At 40.9% G+C, this 17,331-nt stretch overlaps 1 protein-coding gene and 1 pseudogene across 6 annotated transcripts; both read left to right on the forward strand.

The window, feature by feature from the left end:
• The first annotated feature begins 42 nt into the window (after nt 1-42).
• Nucleotides 43-14,465, forward strand: LOC112300773 (IST1 homolog). 6 transcript variants are annotated; one of them, XM_045191759.2, is made up of 10 exons: nt 43-257; nt 2,183-2,279; nt 3,393-3,505; nt 6,130-6,310; nt 6,984-7,071; nt 7,550-7,633; nt 8,522-8,632; nt 11,593-11,781; nt 13,473-13,515; nt 13,991-14,465. In XM_045191759.2, exons 3-10 carry the CDS (start codon nt 3,418-3,420, stop codon nt 14,179-14,181), a joined length of 975 nt encoding a protein of 324 aa, XP_045047694.2. In that variant the 5' UTR covers nt 43-257; nt 2,183-2,279; nt 3,393-3,417; the 3' UTR covers nt 14,182-14,465. The 6 variants fall into 6 exon arrangements, with proteins under 6 accessions (XP_045047694.2, XP_045047697.2, XP_045047698.2 ...); XM_045191758.3 differs by lacking the exon at nt 43-257 and adding an exon at nt 1,671-1,860; XM_045191762.2 differs by lacking the exon at nt 3,393-3,505 and having other exon boundaries at nt 43-1,626.
• A 636-nt stretch (nt 14,466-15,101) lies between these two features.
• LOC112300844 (small ribosomal subunit protein eS6-like) lies at nt 15,102-16,047 on the forward strand (annotated as a pseudogene).
• The last annotated feature ends 1,284 nt before the right edge of the window (nt 16,048-17,331 follow it).

Below are 17,331 nucleotides of genomic sequence, written 5' to 3' on the forward strand. Positions count from 1 at the left end.
TGTCACTCCTGGGCCGGCGAGTGACGCCCAGGAGAACCCGCCGGGAGGGTGGGGTGGCCACCGGCGGGTCGCCGCCGGCACCCGCTCGGTGGGAAAGACAACATCTCCGCACTCGGGCTCGGTCATGTGAATAGGGCTGGGCCTTGACCCCGACATGACCCCGCCATCTTTCTACTGCAGGAAATTCTAGGGCTTCCTAAGCAGAGCACCGGGGCATGGCGGTCAGCGACCCGCATTGCCGGGACTTCCCGGGCCTGGTGTGTGAAGCCTCCTTTCGGGAGCCTCCGGGAGTCCCGAGGCGACCCGAGCCCAGGAGAGTGAGGAGATCCCTCTGGAGCCCGGGGTGAAGATGGCAGCTCTTCATGCATCGAGACAGGCCTCTGAGGGAGATGAGGAAGGGCCAGACCCAGGGTCTAGGGAAGGGCGAAAGAAGTAGTGGGGGACTTGGAGGTCTGAGAAATTAGAGGAAGAGGTTTAGTAGAGTGGGAAGCAGCTTAGTTTAGTGGGAGGAGGGCTTGCCTACTTGATGAAACATTAGGTCACCATTCATTGCCCGTTAACTAGTCAACTTAATAGTAGCATGAACTTCTGTTAACTGAAAAAAATTACTATTTGAATTTGTGCTTCCATTACACCCATGTAAAAAAAAAAGTTCTGCAAACTGAAAAACAAATTAAACTGAAAAAAAATAAGTTTAACTGTTGGAGAGATTGAATTCTAAGTGGAGTTCTTCCCTTTCAGTTTCTGCAAACTCTCTTCAATAAATAATTACTTTTTGTCTGATTTTAAAAGTACTGGCTGTGCTCTGGTCCCTATTCTGTAGCTATCTAGCCTTAGGAAAGTCATTTTACTACTTTAGATTTGGGTTTGCACTTCTGCAAAATGAGAAGCTTAAACTAAAGGGGTGGGAGTAAAATGTAGATTGAAGAGCTTTCTAAACATTTTAAGTGAAAAACTAAGCAAAAATGTACATACATCATAGTTGCATGAATTTTTGTATCTGTACAGAAAAGAAGTGGGAGGATGTGTAACTAGTTAATATTGCTTATCTTGGGAGAGAAAAGTGGAATTGGGTGGTAGCCAAAGGGAACAAAAGGGACTTACTGTTTGGATTTTTTATGAGAATATTGTCTTAGAAATATTAAGATGAGTAAGTTAAAATACAAATAAGGTATATGACCTCTAAGATTCTTTTAAGGCAATTCCTAGATCTCAATTTTGATATTTTTTCACCTTGATGGGCACAAAGAATCATCAAAATTGTTAAACTACAAACACACACACACCTTGCACCCGTGGGTGAAACAGTGAAGCTTCTGATCTGTAGCCTTCTGAATCAAAGGGCTTTGCTTCATGAATATTAATATTATTCATGATAGCCACCTTCCTTCTCAGTTTGGCCAAGAAGGAAGTCCTGTGACCTTTCTTCTCAGTGATTCTGTTTTGGCACTAACTGGCATTCTGGTTTCTAGTTCATTGCTTAGCTTGCTCACCTGGCATTGAAACTACAAAACTGATAGACACCCTTGAACTATCCAGGCGTACTCAAGGATAGCCAATTTCTCCCAGATCAAGATACACAGTCACAGATCTGCTTTTCAGACAAAGTCAAAAGGGCAAACACAGGTAGATGCAAGCAAAAAAAGGGTTTTGACTACCAGCCATCAACACAATTACGTGGTGCAAAGGCGTGTCTGATTAAAAAAATAAAATAAAAACGGGACATTCTGATTGGTGACACAGGTGATTTCCTGGTTTGGTCCTGCAGTCCCAGGAGGGTGGGTCATAGCTCTGCTGTATCCTGTTTTTAGAAATCTTCACTCCGAGCAATCCCGATCTCTTTGGTCGCACATGTTGATGGTAGGAGGCTCCATGGTGTCAGTTTGACAGGAATATTAGTGATCAGTAAACTAACATGGTTTCTAGATTTAAGACACTAAAATAAGTTACCTTATTTTCCTAAAAATCTGTACTAGTGTCTGGTATCTGGATAAAGCTCTATTTAAGTTATTTATATTAAGTAAACCTGGGTCTTAAGCACTGTAACTGGCTCAGTATATAGTTGTTGAGTGAAATGTCACAAAGATATCCCACACTGGGAGACTGCCCTTTATAAATCTTTTGCCCCCATTTTCCTCATTTCTCCTCTCATCTGATTAACCTGTTTGCTCTCTGTTTGCAGTCTCATCTGAAAGTCCTTCATGTTCTGTCACCAAGGTTGGTTGGTTTGTTTTCTGCAGAGTTTTAAGAACTGATGAACCAAAAGGAGATTTTTAAAGGTATTTGGAATATTTGGGGACTAAGGGGTTAAACTTCAATGTTTTTTCCATCTCTTTTCTTTCTCTGGATTCCTATTGAATTCCTTTGGTGCGTATAGACTGAATTTGTGTGATGGGAGAGCTGGAGCCACCCTGTTGGTAGGAAAACAACAACCCAACCCTGCCTTGCTGGTTATTCTCCTTGAGCAGGCTCGAGGAGGAGTTTCAAACCAGCTGTCTGCATCGCCTGTTTCCGCTTTGTGGTTTTTCTAGACCTGTATTTGCAGGCAGGGAAAGCCCAGACAACTGTCCGACTATCCCAGCTCTTTATTTGACACTAAGGGATCAAACCGGAGAGAATTTACTTGCACCTTGGGAAACCACGTCTGCCGTAACAAGGGGAGGTGGCATTTTTCGTACTGTCACATGTTCCCACTTGTGTGTTTCAGCATGTGAAGGCATCATTTTAGGAAAGGAATTTCATCTTTGAATGCCAAAGGCAGTAAACAACCAACGTCAAGCATACACTGAAATTATCAAAATACCTAGTAGATTTAGCTTTCCCTAGGAACCTATTCACATCTGGCATTAGATTATTTTTCAAAAGGTTTTCTAGACGTCCACATGTAGAACTGTGCAATTTGTAAGCTTGGGTATTATCTACTTTTCTGAACAATTCTATGTCCTCATTTCCACATGCCTTTAATGTTATGTGATCTCTTCTGATGGGGATTTCCCTTTCAAATGCATTAATATTTTATTTAGAAGGAGGTCTTATGATTTTTCCGTACGTGACTAGTGTGTCCTTTGGGGAGGGCAATCTCCCTCTGTTGTCTGCTTCCTCAGACACTTGCTAAAGGGTTTCATGTTTGTCAGAAACTTCCTGCAGAATTCTCAAAAATTTCAATAAAACTACTGACTATTGAAATAAACTGGAGGAAACCTCACCCCTACTTGAATTGCAAGAGTCATATCTGGGGGATATTTGTTCCACAGGGAAGCAAGGGCACGCAGGCCATTACTAAGCAGTCAGGAGTTCATTACATGGGGCTGCTGAATGAATGAAATGGGTGTTGAAAAGCCGGAGCTCCCATAACGCTGACAACTATCTCTTTCTCTGGGAAACTTGCTCAGAGTTGCTGAGCCTTGTGATGAGATCATGTTCAGTTCTGCCTTCAAAGCTGATCGCCTTCGGGTCAACTTGCAACTGGCTGTCAGTCGCCTAAAACTCCTGGAAAGAAAGAAAAGTGAGTAGGAATGCTCCAGGCAGCCCAGCCAGCTGCCTCTGGGATCTCTGCGCAGTCTCTCACCACTTCCCCCAGCCCAGTGATATCTCTCCTAAGACCTTCCTTACCACCTTTGGAATTTTAAGTAACATTTCTGACTGGTGGGAATGTGGGAGCAATTAGTAATAATGATCAAATCATTTATAAATGTCCAAAAACGCTTCTGTATCTTGACTGAAATGATGTCGATATCTTGGTTTGCAAGATGTTACGGTTGGGGAAGACTGAGTAAAGTATACCCTGAATCTCTCTGTGTGACTTCTTATAAACTTCACATGGTGCTACAATGATCTCAAAATTAGAAGTTTAATTTTTAAAAAATATTTCCAAAGGTTTAAAGTGCAAAACAATGTCCTGATTACTGGACCTCTCTCCACTAGAGCAGAGAACTTTATCTAGTCACACCGTACTCAAATGTGCAGTAGCTATTAAGTTTGTGCTTCCAGGCACATTTTTCTGGAAGGGCTTCCTTACCTTTTATCAAACAGCCAAACTGCGCCCCCCCACCCCCCAGTGCTTTGTCTTCTATCAGGTGACAGCTAAGAGGTGTTACACTCCTGCAGAGAAGTAATACGTGTTGCCTTCTTTAAGTCCAACTTATTTTCTGTTGCCTTTTGCTTTCTCCTCATTCCAGTGGGTCACATGAATGATTAACTTCTCAATAAACTGGAAAAGTGATGATTTCTGATTATGAGGGGGGTTCAGGTGAAAAAAGTATTGCATGGAAATACATTTTTCTGTGTGCTCTGTAAATGGCACCATTTACTGTTGAATTACTAAAATCTGTTGGTAGAAAGGGCGGCTACTCAGACTTCCAAATTGCTTCTGGAGCATTGCTTAGCCAAATCTTGGCAGAGGATGTTTGGGCATTACTTAGATAATAGGGTCTTAAGGAAAGTACCCAAAATAAATAAAATTTAGGCAAACCCCGTGTTTCCCATTTCGTTACCATGAACAATGAGGATGACATTGATGGTGTATATGGAACTTGTGAACTTTAAAATGCATGCCTACATGTTCTTTAAAAATATATATTTTGTTTATTTATTTTGAGAGGGGGGAGGGAGAAAGAGAGGGAGAGAAGCACCGATGTGTGAAAGGTGTTTCTCGAATTTCCTGATCGGTTGCCTCTCACACGCCCCCAACCAGGACCCCCAGGCATGTGCCCTGACCGGGAATCGAACTGGACACCTTTTGGTCCACAGGCTGGCACTCAGTCCATTGAGCCACACCAGCCAGGGCCCTACATGTTCTTTTATTTGATCCTGGTAATCTAGTGATACATCTTATTAACCAGACAAATTTTATACTCTTTTTACAAATGGAAAAATTTAAACATGAAGTGCCTGAGTGATCTGAGATAAATAAAGCTAATTGGTTCTGTCTTACCCAAATTGATTGCTTTTGAAAAGGAGATAATTGTCTTGACCTTTCAGGGTTCTATTTGTAACACAGACTATAAGTTGGACACATAATAAATGTTTGTTATTATTAGTATTGATGTAACAGCAGTTTAGCATTTATCTGAAAAAAGTCCAGCTCTACTGTAGTTTCTTTCCCCCTCAATGTCTAGGGCAAAGAATATTTCCCTACTCTGGACTTGGCTAAGCAACTTTGCAAGCTCTGAGGTCTATGCGTGTATTTCAGATTCAAATATGGTTTCATATAACGATTTCTTTGCAAGGACAGAGTAACTCTCTATTCGTGACGACATGGTGAGCGTCACTGTTAGGGTGTGGCAGACAGACAGAGTATATAATCAGGAGGTTCAGGTTTTCCCGACTTGTGAAAAGCCTGTTTTTCCCAGGCTCAGTCATCAGTTGGAATAAGACATAACACATGGTAGTGGATGACAAATGGGACAGGTTACAGTTGTTACCTCACTAGCATGACTCTACGTGTTCATTTTACAACACAACGCGGTGGAAAAGCAAAGGTATGTGCAGTCTGAAGATTTGGCCTTAAGTTTCAATTCAACCAGCTACTCGACATCATGTGACTGAGGGCAAGCCACTTTACCTCTCGGAGTCTCAATTTTCTGAGCTGTAAAATGCGCGTAACATAGAAACCTCACACAGGCGGTGTGAGGATCAAACAGAATAGTATATATGAAAACTTGTTTAAAAATGCAAAGCATGACATACATCTTTTTACTACAAAAATAATGTTCACCATGGAACATTTAGAAAATAAAGGTAAGCTCCCCAGTCCAAGCACCCCCTAGAGCAATGTTGTCAACCTGTAAAAGGGGTCAGAATCCAGAGGGCTGCTTCAAACACCGAGTGCTGGGCTCTGCTTCCAGAGCTTCTGATTCAGTATTGCTGGGGTGGCTCCAAGAACCTGCATTTGTAACTAGTTCCCAGGTGATGCAGCCCCTGCTGATCCGGGATGACACTTTGAGAACCGCTGAGCTAGGCTGAAACACCGAGCACTTTATGCATCTGTGGGATACCTTAAGTGTGTATTTTTGTTTGGTTGTTTGTTTTTATAAAAACATCGTTTCACACGATTGTGCAACCTGCCTTTTTGTTCAACAAACTGCTCTTTGCACATTCAGTTTTCTATGTGTATGCTTTGCGCTGCAGCCGAGCAGGCCCAGAAAGCAAGGAAGGAGGTTGCTGACTATCTGGCCGCTGGGAAAGAGGAGCGAGCTCGGATCCGAGTGGAGCACATTATACGGGAAGACTACCTCGTGGAGGCCATGGAGATCCTGGAGCTGTATTGTGACCTGCTGCTGGCCCAGTGTGGCCTGATCCAGACCACAAAGTGAGACCTATTGAACTTGCATTGTTCTTCAGGCTCAAAGGGGTGACGGGACATCCCTACCACTAGTGAGGGAAAGGGTGGGCTCTCGCTTGTCAGGACTGTGTCCAAGTATTTTGTGTCTGCTTGAACGGAGTATGTCAGTCCAAAGAACCATTTTTAAAAACCAAACAGATGGCTTTTTTCATGCTGTAGATAAATTGGAAAATACAAAGTATTTTGTGTCTGCTTGAGGGAATATGGCAGTCCAAAAAACCATTTCTGTAAAGACCAAATAGATGTCTTTTTTCTAACAGTACAAAAATTGGACAGGAGGAGAAGTATGGGTGGGGGGCAAAATGGGGACAACTGTAATTGAACAATTAAAAAAAATAAAAAAGAAAGTTGGACAATACAGACAAAAAGAATCCATAATCACCAAATGTGGACATAAGAATTTTTGGTATATTTCCTTTCAGTTTATATATGTATATTTATATGTATTTCTGTGTGTATAAACATGTATATGTGTGCATATACTTTTGCATACACATATGTACATAAAGGTTTATGTTCTAATTTCAGTTTAAAATTTTTTGTTTTGACATTTTTCTAACATTGTCCATGGGCTACCCTTGAAGTAGGGAAAAGAGGGAAGCAGAAAGCCCTGATTGCCGTGGTGCTGTGCTCTCCTTAGGGAACTGGATTCGGGTCTGGCTGAAGCCGTGTCTACGCTCATTTGGGCTGCTCCTCGACTCCAGTCAGAAGTGCCTGAATTGAAAATAGTGAGTTCGACAAGTTTGAACTGACTGTGCCATGATTGTAAATGAGGGTGTCGCTAATGTTACTCATGTCGATTTGCAGGGTTACTTGGGGAATTCTTTCTTTTCATGAAAAAAAGTATTTTCTTCCGTTAGTCTTTAAGTGAAAAATAAATACTGTTTTTAATGACAAGGGTGGGGCGGGTGTGGGGAACCTTGCCTTAAAAAAAAACAAACTTGAAACTGTTTCTTTTGTGGGAGAAGGGGTGTCATAATTTACAAGGTATTTACAATGAGAGGTTTTAAGTTTTACATTTATTAGATACTTAAAAATTAAAGTGCTCATTTTATTGTTACTGCTGTTTGATGCTAAAAGAACATAATTCTATTGAGGAAATATGAAAGTGATTTTTGTTCTTTCAGTGGTTCTTTATCTAAAGCAAATCTGCCATAATTTGATCAATTTTGCTTATATTTCTTTCTCGGTGACGGTTTGCTGCAGGTATCTAATCAGCTGTGTGCAAAGTACAGCCAAGAATATGGCCAACTGTGTCGAACCAGTGAGATTGGAACTGTCAGCCCTCGGGTAGTACCATTTCCAGAGACACACGTTTTTTGAAACCAGGAAGTCTGGGAAAAGCCGAGCACTCAGAACATATAATCCTGTGCAGAGTGAAAGATGTGTAGAAGTAATTTTTGCATTGGAGGTAGAGGAAGTTGGATAAAGATCTTAAACGAGGGAAGTCAGTTCTTTCAAAGGGAGTCGAATATATGGTGACAGATGGAAACTAGACATTTTGGTGGTCAGCATGGTACGATGTATACAGGTATCGAATTATAATGTCCCACACCTGAAACTTATATAATGTTATTAACTGATGTCACCTCAATTAAAAAAAACATTGAGTCAAGAAAACTGAGCTGATTCTTAAGAAAACATACATTTTCCTAAATGTCACCGGCCTAGTAATACAAAAATGTTAATGAAACTTGGAAGTTTCAACTTTTGAACATCTTACATAATTCAGGACTGACATTCAGCTAGACACAGAGTTCTGGCTGAAGTAGTTGTTTCAGGCTGGCGGACCTTCTCCTCATTCAGGGCATCCATTCTAATTGGTTAGTGCCTTGCTGCACGGGTTGTTGTATATGTTGAATATCACCTCTGTCATAATTCAAATACTTATCATGAAATCAGAATTCTTGATTGAAAATATTTTTCTTATATTTATTTTCTTCCTCTTACTCTATTTGGTGTGAGGGGCCTTCACCCCAGGAAAGGGCTGTGTTATGATACAAGGAGGGTTCCCTCCTTGTTGCCAAGTTAATTGCCCTTCTACAGTCATACCTCTTAAATAACAGCGACTAGAAAGGTGAAGAACAATGATGCAGAGGGGAAGGACCAGAGAAACTCTTTGTTTCTTATTTTGTAGGTGTGAGTGTGGCCAACTCAGTTATGTTCTTTATTTTTCAGCTCATGTGTAAATTAAATGTGGACACTCCACCCCAGGTTCTAGTGGAACAGTACCTGATAGAAATTGCTAAGAACTATAATGTGCCATATAAATCCAAGGCAACAGTTATGGTGAGTACTTTCAAAAAGGGAGAACTGACTTAAGGGAGATTTCTATTGTGCACTAGGAGATTTTTTTTTTTTCCTACTTAGGAATGTGGCTCTCAGGATAGCTGTGTCAGGATTGTAAATCAGGTGAAGTTTGTACCTTTTGTCTGCCCACAGACTTCTCCTAACAGAGTTTGACTTCTGATGACTATCAGATGACCCTTCTCAGTTGTTAACAGCGAAATGGAAAAGAAAGGTGAAGGTACCTAAAGTGTATACACAGAAGTGTAAAAACAGTTCTAGTTCTTACGATCTCAACTTTGTCCCGTGGATATGTTATATTTTAGTAAAGAAATCTTTATTAAAGATCTGGAATAAAGGTTACAAGATCCAAAGGCACAAGGCACCACATTTAGTTTTGCTTAAGGGTGTTAAGTTCAGTAGTGAAATGACCTGTATTCAGATCCTAGCTCCACCTCTCATTAGCTGTGAGATCTCAGACAAGTTGACTTACTCTTTCGAAGACTCAGTTCTCAGGACTGGAAGAAGGAGGATAAGGCCCTGGATGGGTAGCTCAGTTGGTTGGAACATCGTTGCAATACGCCAAGGTTGGGTGTTCCATCTCCAGTCAAGGCACATACAAGAAGCAACCACTAAATGTATAAACAAGCGGAACAACAAATTGATGTTTCTCTCTCTCTCTCTCTCTTCCTCTCTCTAAAATCAATAAATAAAAGAAGGGGGATAATAATAGTTAATGGTTATTAACAGATCTAAGTTTCTTGAGATGATTAAATGAGCTAATTAATATGTACAAGAGGTTTAAATGCAATGCTGGCCCACCACAGATGTAATCAAGTTTTGCTTTTTATCATCATCATTGCCACGGAGGATGCATTAAGCTTCCAAAAGGTGGTCAGGGACTATTTTAGGGCCAGAGGGGTATCTCCCTAACATCTCTTAAACCATCTGATCTGGGGAGTGACTTATTTTAGCAATTGATAAAGTTGTCTCTGTTAACTTCTTTTTTTTTTAAATTTATTGATTTTAGAAAGAGAGAGAACATTGATTTCTTGTTCCACTTATTTATGCATTCATTGGTTGCTCCTCGTATGTGCCCTGACCAGGGACTGAACCTACAACCTTAGCATATTGGATAGCACTCTAACCAATGAGCTACCTGGTCAGGGCTCTGGGAACTTCTTTATAAAAGATGTCCCTGTACTCACATGCCAACCTTGGGCTTAGTGTGGGCATGAAGCCACAGGGAACTCTGTTCCACCCTGTGTTCCCACACTGCCGCCTCCCAATTGATGTGGCAGCATGTGCTACATTGGGTCGGATTAAGGGGCACACTTGTTTTTTCTGACACTTTGCTCCTGATGGTTTCCTGATAGGGACTCTTACCCATTTTTTCTCTTTCAAAGAGTTATATGGTTTGTTGAAAAATGACACATTGTATATTTAGATAATACCTAAAGGGACTGTGAAGAACTAAAACGCCACCTGAAATACCACTAGAGATGTGTCCAAGGACTCAGCCTTGGGCCTCTTCTTTTTCCTCTCTACTCTCTGGGTGATTTTATCCAACATCATGGTTTTCAACACCATTTTATGGTGAGGACTTCTACATATATACCACCAGCTACGGCTTCTAGGCTGATAATGAACTCCAGGCTGATATATACACCCACCTTCTAGAAATCTTTGCTTGGATATTTCACAGGCACCTCAAATCTAACATGTCTAAAAGTGCTCTTACCCTTTGCGAGAGCCCATCCTTCTGCAGTTAATGGCAATTCTATGCTATGGCAAGAACGTGATATCTTCCTTGACTCTCCCCTTTCTTGCAACTGCTAGCCCCCAACCAATCTTCAGCAAGTCCTACCTTCAAAATATGTCCACCAGTCTGCCACTTCTCACCCTCTCCTGGCCTAACCTTCAATAATCTCTTCCCTGGATGGTTGCAAGAGCCTCTTAACTGGTTTTCCTACTTCTCTGTTCTTCTTCCTCATTTATTGATGTTCAATATGAGATCTGGTTAGTACCTAAGTCACATCTTTTCACACATCTGCTTTTAAATCCCCCCAGTGGCTTTTTATTTCACTTAGAATAATAGGCAACGGCTTTATTACGACTGAAGAGGCTGCCCATACCTACTCTCACCTCTTGTCTCTGGCCTCATTCCCTCTACTCTCCCCCAGTTTCCTCTGCCTCAGCCACACTGGCTGCTGGCCTTCTCTCGCATCTTCAAACACACAGAGCTCATTCCCACCTCAGGGCCCTTGTGCTTCCTGTCTGTACTTGTGTTCTCCACTGTCTTCCTGGTCCCTCCCTCACTTCTTTCAGGTCTGTACTTAAATGTTCTCTTCAGTGGGGGGCCTTACTGGCTATCTTCTCTAAACTGTCAACCTCTTCCCTTTTCTCTGCTTTATAATTTTTCTCTATCACTCCTCTCTTTATCTAACACACTATACAGGTCACTTAGCGATCTTGTTTGTTATCTGTACCACCTAGTGGAATATCGTCAGCTCCAGGAGCACAGGGTCTTTGCTCTGTTTTGTTCACTGCGGCATCCCCTGTACTGTGTCTGGTTTCTATTAGGTGGTCAATAGAGTTTGTTGAATGAATGAACAAATCCAGTGTTTACCACTGTTAAGATTTGCTAAACTTTCTTGGAGACATATCTATGCATATTTACATCTAGCTCTTAAATATTGGTGTACCAGTGTCTGACCTCAGACACTCAGAACGCAGTCGTCGAAACAGAGCAAAGAAGAGTGAGGGCCAAAAAGCCTGAAGGTTGCTTTTAACTGTCATTGACTTACACTAGACTCACAGCTTCACGAGGGCAGGAAACACGTCTCCTTTGCACACTGTTTTCCCCCAGCGCTTTCCAAGAGTGTTTGGCATGTAGTAGGTACGCAATACACAGATGTATAATGAATCGAGAACCCAATATCATTCTTACCCTCTTGCTTCAGGCTGAAGCCCCAGCAGACCTGGTTAGCGTTGGATTTACCGATGATGTCAAGAAAGGTGCCCATGGCAGTGGAGGTGGGACTGTAGCCGGACCTGGCGATCCACTTCAAGCATTGCCAGCGTGTGCATCAGGGCCCTTACCTGTGCCGTCCTCAGTTCCTCATCCCTCATCCCTTCCTCGTGAAAGACAGGTCAGTCTGGCCAAGGATACTGAGTCTGAAATGATACTCTAAGTACTGCTAGAAAGTATTTCTAAATGGGTCTTTTGGATGGTAAAATGATCTTTGTGAAGTTTTTAAGGCCAGGGGCGTATTTGTAATCATTCAGCTTATATTTGGTGTGTTTTTATGCTGAATTCATGAGAAAATAGGGCTACACACAGCCTGTCATCCACCACTTGACAATACCACAGTACAGACTGCAAAGAACACTTGTATGCGCCGGACGGATCTGGAAGTTTTGAACGTACAGTGACTTACACTCGAGTTTCAGATTGGATACATTCAGTTTATATGTAGTGAAAACAGTTTACTCTCATGTGGAAAATAGGATAAAAATCTCAGAACTGTGTACACACACAAATCTAGAGAAGTCAGGTAAGTAAAAACTAAAGAGCCATAGACATTAATTTTCTTTACTCTTTGTTCCTTCAGTATGAAGTAAAAATAAATTGTGTTATTCTTTTCACTTCTGACCCCATGAAGTTCTTTTTTAAAGGTTTTATATTTCAAGTATAACTTAACTCGAATTTTCCTTGTTGAAATTATTTGTCTGAATAACACCTTGTGTATTGCTCAGCTTCTGCTTTTGGAAGGCAAGCCCTCTGACTTAAAAATAAAGCAGAGAAAACTGTATGGAAGATTTAAGCATATTCAAAACTAGAGAGAAGAATACAATAGACTTTTGTGTATACATCACTCATTTTTGATAGTTATCAACATTAAGCTATTCTTATTTCATCTATCTATCTCTTCCTAATTTTTTTGAGAGAAGGAATTTAAAGCAAATTTCAGAGAGTACATAATTTCACCTGTAAATATTTCTGTATATATTTCTAGGATATACCGTTTGTTTTTATTGATGATTTTTTACTAAAGATTTTATTTATTTACTTTTAGAGAGAGGGGAAGGGAGGGAGACAGGGAGGGAGAGAAACATCATGTGTGAGAGATACATTGATCGGTTGCCTCTTACACGCCCCCAATGGGGACCTGGCCCACAACCCAGGCATGTGCCCTGACTGGGAATTGAACTGGCAACCTTTTGGTTTGCAGGCTGACACTCAATCCACTAAGCCACACCAGCCAGGCCCCCTTTGTTTTTGTAATATAAAATAATGTCTTTAAGATACCCAACACACTGAAAAATAATTCCTTAATATTATACAATACTCAATCCATATTAAATTTCTCTAATTGTCTCAAAAATGCATTTTTACAGTTATTTTGTTGAAATCGAGATCCCAAAAGCTCCACACATTGTATTTGGTTGACATATCTCTTAAATCTTTTCATCTCTAACACTTCCTTCTTCCCACTTCTTTGTTTTTTCTTGCCATTTATTTGTTGGAGGAAGAATCCTCTGATTTTATTAAAGTGAATTATTTTTTCACAAGTAGTCTCTAGGTTCAAATATAAAAGATTCCCTGATTCTCATATGAGGCCATGTGTGACAGAAGAAGCAAAACCCACAGTCACTCCTGAGGCTGATTTCCAGAAGGCAGAAAAACGCTTCATCACAAACAAGGAGGAAGCTTGACTGTGATAAAGTTCACTTAAGTTAATTTTAAGAAATATTTATTGAAGGCTTACTCTGAAAAAAAATATGTTTGAAACTCAAACCATTTGCTTCCCGGTGTTTTCTTCTTCTTTTTTTCTTTCAGAATGACTCCTGTAAGAATAATTTGTTTCCTATACTGGTTCCTGGTAAGTATAGGGAATGCTGGAAATAGTTGGTAATATTGCTTGATGTTCATTAAAGATATTTCAGTTGTTACAAGACCAGTCACTCCTCCATTGGTGGAGGAGTTTATTAGTGATTTACCGGGATGACAGTATGTTCCCTTATAGTAGCTAAGTAGTAGCTTTCAAAGTGGATATGGATCTCAAACAGAGTTTTTTAATTCAAAAAAAGTTTTAAAACCACTACTATACTAGATCATCCTGTCATATGTTTTGAAAAATTGTGCATTTAAAAAAAATTCAGACCGCCCTTGAAGAGGATTGCCATCACAATGTAACTGTGACTACCATTTCCATGTTGGGGGAATGGTCTAGTTTTCCAGCCATACTATGTATTGTTCTTTCAATAGCAATAATAGCCTATTGTTTTTAAGGTGGGAATTTCATTCTGGAGTACATATTGATGGTTTTTTTAAATTACATATTTTAAAATGAATAGGTCCAGGATCCAACCCCCAAACTTCTCTAAAGCCAGCATCGAGAACCAAGATTGGTTTTGATAACTTTATGCTTCCTGATTTGCCTGATGCAAAACCTCAAGCAAGCCTTTCCACTGACCCTTATGATTCTGAGGAAGTTGATTTTGAAGATCTCGACCGGAGACTTGAAATGCTGAAGAAAGCCACATAATTCCTTGGTCCTAGATTGAGCATTTGCCTGGGAGCTAGGGCTCTCGTGCACAAATTTCAGTACAGCCATTGATGTGTCAGTCTGGAGTTTTCTCCTTTAGAATTCCCTCCATCTCTTAAATTGTATGGTTCTCTATAATAACGTGTGTGAATGTCTCTGTTTGTGTGCATATACATATAATCACATAATTATTCCTGTTTCTTAAAATTCTGTAACTCTTAGGTGAACAGTCTTGACCTACAGAATTTTATTAATTATAGTCAATAAACTTTCATTTTCTCTGAGATTCTTATTTCTCTCATAATTACCACTTTTTCCAAGGAGGCAGAATGGTGTGTATTTAAATCTCATCCCCGTACTTACTGGTTATAAATAAGACTTTTGGCAAATGCTACCTCCTATCAGATGTGCATGAGAGAGCTAAGGAACTAGAGGAATGCATGTCTTCTTAAAAATGAGTATCTTAAGGAATGTGCAAACACTAAACGTGAATAAGAGAAGTGGTTTCTGAAAATCTGGAATCTTGTATGCCCGGGTCAAATTTAGACTTTGCCACTTACTGTTCTAAGCTTCCTTTTTCTCAACTGTAAAATGGGGAAAATAATGAGGATTAAAAGAAATAATGTATGTAAAGCTTTTTAAGCACTTAGTAGGTGCTCAATAAATAATAATTTCCTTTCTGGTTGCTTGCCAAGTTCTGGTGGACTAAATATTAGTGGTTCTATGAGGCTAGGTAGAGAGGCTGAGAAAACAAGTTGGCCAAATTAATGATATTTTTGGTTGTTTCTTGTGTAACTGGCATTTTTGTTTTTCTTTTTAAGAAACAATTTTTTAGAGCAACTTTAGGTTCATAGAAAAATGCCAAATTGCTCTCTTTCTTTTTTGTGTGTGGTGGCTCAGAGGCGATCAGCTGCTTCAGGATGAAGCTGAACATCTCTTTCCCAACCACTGGCTGCCAGAAACTCATTGAAGTAGATGATGAACGCAAACTTCGTACTTTTCCTGAGACGTGTATGGCCACAGTTGCCCCAGACATTCTGGGAGAAGAATGGGAGGGTTATGTGGTTTGAACTAGTGGTAGAAACGAACAAGGTCTCTCCATGAAATAGGGTGTCTTGACCCATAGCCATGTCTGCCTGCTGCTGAGCAAGGGGCATTCCTGTTACCCATCATGGAGGACTGGAGAGAGAAGGGGCAAATCTGTACAGGGTTGACCTGCGGATGCCAATCTTCGTGTTCTCAGCTTGGTCATTGTAAAAAAAGGGGTGGTGGGGGTAGATATTCCTGGTCTCACTGATAGTACTGTGCCTTGTTTCCTGGGTCCCAAAAGAGCTAGCAGAATCCACAATTTTAAAAAAATATTTTACTTATTTATTTTTAGAGCTAGGGGAAGGGAGATGTGTGAAAGATAGGTCAGTTGGTTGCGTCTCGCACGCCCCCAACTGGGGACCTGGCCCACAACCCAGGCATGTGCCCTGACTGGGAATCGAACAGAGGCCCCCCCTCCCCGCCCCCCGCAGTTCACAGGCCGGCACTCAATCCCCTGAGCCACACCAGTCAGGGCAGAATCCACGAATTTTTCATCCTCTCTAAAGAAGATGATGTCTGCCAATATGTTATGAGAAAGCCCCCCTAAACAGAGAAGGTAAGAAACCTACTCCACGTGTCCTACAACATAAGTGTTGGCGTGTTGCTCTGAAGAAACAACGTACTAAGACAAATAAGGAAGAGGCTGCACGATATGCTACACTTTTGGCTGAAAGAATGAAGGAGGCCAGAGAAAAACATCAGGAACAGATTGCCAAGAGACATAGGCAGTCCTCTCTGAGAACTTGTACCTCGAAGTCTGAGCCCAGTCAAAAATGAGGTCTTCTAAGAGGAATAATAAATAAGAACAAACACCAAATCTCAAAGAAAGAGAAATGCCAAATTAATTTTTAAATGTAGTTACTGGTTACGCAGAATCGTTATTTCAAATTCCTAGTTTATGAGTCCAGGAGAGTTTACATTGCTGCCTTTGCGTGTGAAAAAGTGATACCTGTATACCAATTTCTCTCTTTAAAAACAATCAGTTTTGTCTTGAATGTTTCATTCTAAGACTTCCCTCTTCTTATAAAAAACAAGTTTATTCAAAGAATATGCGTAAGAGGAAGGATCCTTGAAATCCAAGGCCAGAGCCTGACTGGCGCAGCAACCTGGCTGCCTCTCCTCAAGAGTACACACCTCACCCTGGCACCTGTAGGAATCCTATCCTTGTCAGGCCTGTGTGCGGGGCTTGGTGGAGGAGCAGTTCGGTGTTCCCTGAACCAGGTACTAGGAATTGGCGGCCCCAGTTACTAAGGTGTCCCAACACTTTTTGGACTTCCCAGGCTAATTCTAAAGCACCATGTAGGGCTGACATTTTAAAGAAACAAGGATGGGGCTCTCTGCACTTGAAGGAGAGCAAAACCAATTTACCACGGATCCTTTTGGCAAGTAATAGTGCCCATATTAAAGAAATAAAACTACTATAAGTCAGCTTATGACAACAACAAATAACAAAATAACAGAAGACACTTTGAATCCACTTTGAAATAGGGCTAGTCATAAATAAATATCGGCTAGCTGAGGAAATAGACCCAGAGATGGTGAGCACCTTGTGCGCACCTTCAGGGCACAAAGTGAGTTCAACCCAGCCAGGACTGGCATCTGAGTCGTCTGATTCCTGGCCAAAAGCTACAGTTTTGTTTTTGTCGTTTGTTGTTATTTTGCTCTTTTTCTGGGCGATGCACTTTTCCCAGTGGTCTCAGTTTTGTCTTCCCTACAAGGGAGATGGCACTGTTTCCTCAAGTTGGGGTTTGACTTGGTTACAGTCTCTTATCTGGTGAGATTTTCATTCCAAAAGTGCCAACATAATACAGACTCACAAACCAAGCATAACTACTCTACACAAAAATATAACATAAATACGACATAAAACATCTCAGGTGCAGGCACTTTGGACTGCCTCTTTTAAAATATCTCAAAAGCAAAGAAGGTTCTTGGCCTGGCCTGGTATCTTCTGGGCTTTGGCTTTCACTTTGAAGGAACATGTAGTAGATTTCCTAATATTCTCGGTAGGAGGTCAAAGAGTGTGTGGAGTGTATGGAATTTTAATTTTTACTTCACTTC

The sequence above is a fragment of the Desmodus rotundus genome, chromosome 12 (assembly GCF_022682495.2).
Source record: "Desmodus rotundus isolate HL8 chromosome 12, HLdesRot8A.1, whole genome shotgun sequence".
Lineage (NCBI taxonomy): Eukaryota > Metazoa > Chordata > Mammalia > Chiroptera > Phyllostomidae > Desmodus > Desmodus rotundus.

What these genes read in the sequence shown, in the direction of transcription:
- LOC112300773 (XM_045191759.2), top strand. Translation starts at nt 3,418, where the DNA reads ATGTTCAGTTCTGCCTTCAAAGCTGATCGCCTTCGGGTCAACTTGCAA. An exon ending in AAGTGCCTGAATTGAAAATA is followed by an intron (nt 7,072 to 7,549) that starts GTGAGTTCGACA and finishes GGTTTGCTGCAG; the next exon opens with GTATCTAATCAGCTGTGTGC. An exon ending in CCCTTCCTCGTGAAAGACAG is followed by an intron (nt 11,782 to 13,472) that starts GTCAGTCTGGCC and finishes TTTTTCTTTCAG; the next exon opens with AATGACTCCTGTAAGAATAA.